This window comes from Mandrillus leucophaeus, unplaced genomic scaffold (genome assembly GCF_000951045.1).
Source record: "Mandrillus leucophaeus isolate KB7577 unplaced genomic scaffold, Mleu.le_1.0 Scaffold237, whole genome shotgun sequence".
In the NCBI taxonomy this organism is placed as follows: Eukaryota; Metazoa; Chordata; class Mammalia; order Primates; family Cercopithecidae; genus Mandrillus; species Mandrillus leucophaeus.
Genome location: NW_012102443.1, coordinates 108,670 through 110,146, shown reverse-complemented (window position 1 = coordinate 110,146; position 1,477 = coordinate 108,670). Strand labels below are relative to the sequence as shown.

Below are 1,477 nucleotides of genomic sequence, written 5' to 3'. Positions count from 1 at the left end.
AAGTTTTTAAAAGCCAAAAACAAAAGAATTTTAGAAAACTTGTATCTGCCTTTGTGAATGTCACCCCTTCCCAATACTTAAGATCAATAATGATGTTAGTGGATATTTTCAGTTGGTGCAAAAGTAAGTAATTGCATCTTTTGCCATTAAAGCCGCAATTACTTTTGTACCAGCCTAATAATTCTTTTTGTATAATGAAATGTGTTGACATTTGCAAGATCTGCAAAGCTCACTAAACTGATATTTTCCAACTGGGCAATGCATGATGTTATGAAATCATGCATGATAAAAGAATCCATTCAGAGTGCAATGTAGACCAATGGATTTTATGTAATACAGTAGAAAAAGTGCATCTGCATGGCTTAAGATTGTACACTAACAAACCTATCTCTTGTTCGACTTGTATCTTTATATACTTTAACAAAAACAACATATGCAACAGATTAAACATAGAAGCAGATATGAGAATCCAGCTTTCTAGTAAGTCAGAAAAGACTTAAACATAAAACGAAGCCACTCCTTACTCAATTTTTTCTTTTGTAAAATATATGTAATTTTCATTAAAATATTATTTATGTTAACATGTAATGGGAATTTTATGAATCTTTGTTATTAAAGTGTGAAGCAAAATAAGCCTTTTACCATTTCAGTAAAGCATGGGCTAGAATACTTGTAACCTAATTTACATCCCTCTAACCGTTGAGCAATTGGTGTCAAGTATTTTGATTCTCTCTATAATTTAAAACTCCCAAGTATGGGAGCTCAGGGACTGTGCCAGGAGGGCCTGAGCTGTCAGGTCACTTTAGCGCGCCCCCTCCCGGTGGCCCTTGGCCGGGGCCCTCCGGTGCCGGATTAACTCCTCGCAGAGGTCTCTGGGAGTTGTAGTTTTTCGCCTTCGCCTCTCAATGACGCAATTCCTGTGCGACACACGTAACGGCCGCCATTGCTCTGCGCCCACGGTGAGAGCCTTGTTCCGCAGATAGCGTTCATCACCCGTCGAGGTCACCGGGTCACCCGAGTCTGGAGTGGTTGCGAACCCTTCTGGCTGCAGATTCGGAGGTGGAGGCAGCACCCCGGACTCTATCCTGCCGCCCCTTCAGGGTTTGGAGGAGCCGGAGGCGCGGAATTCCTCCAGTTCCAAGGCGGCGGGACGGGACAGAACTAATCTGCCTTAACTCTCTCCTGCTGCAGACCCGGGGCTGTTGCCTGACCCTAACCTGTGTGTTGGTGAGGGGGTGGAGATGGTGAATCCCGAGGCTGTGGGCGGGAAGGAGCCTCAGCTCCGAGAATGGCAGGCAGCCCTGGTGCCTCGGACCCGCCTGGGTTTGGGGACTGCTGGGAGACCGCTTTCTTCACTGTGCTCTCTCTTCTAGTATCCCTTGCGTCCTGTCACCTCCAGCGAAGCACACAAAAGTGACCGTAGGGATGGCCACCAGGGTCCGAACAGCCTCTATTTGGGTGAGTAGGGGTTTTCTTT

The 1,477-nt window shown here is 45.8% G+C and overlaps 1 protein-coding gene across 6 annotated transcripts in view; it reads left to right on the top strand.

Annotated features, from left to right (window-relative positions):
* The first annotated feature begins 905 nt into the window (after positions 1–905).
* The window catches only part of ZNF268 (zinc finger protein 268), a 27,639-nt gene continuing 27,067 nt past the window's right edge, over positions 906–1,477 (top strand). For 2 of the 6 annotated variants that reach the window (XM_011982198.1, XM_011982200.1), the window contains exons 1-2: positions 906–1,118; positions 1,374–1,458. In XM_011982198.1, coding sequence (XP_011837588.1) covers positions 1,426–1,458 — 33 coding nt within the window. In that variant the 5' untranslated portion in view covers positions 906–1,118; positions 1,374–1,425. The remainder of the gene's footprint in view (positions 1,119–1,373; positions 1,459–1,477) is intronic. The other 4 variants (XM_011982201.1, XM_011982199.1, XM_011982202.1 and 1 more) reach the window with 4 other exon arrangements.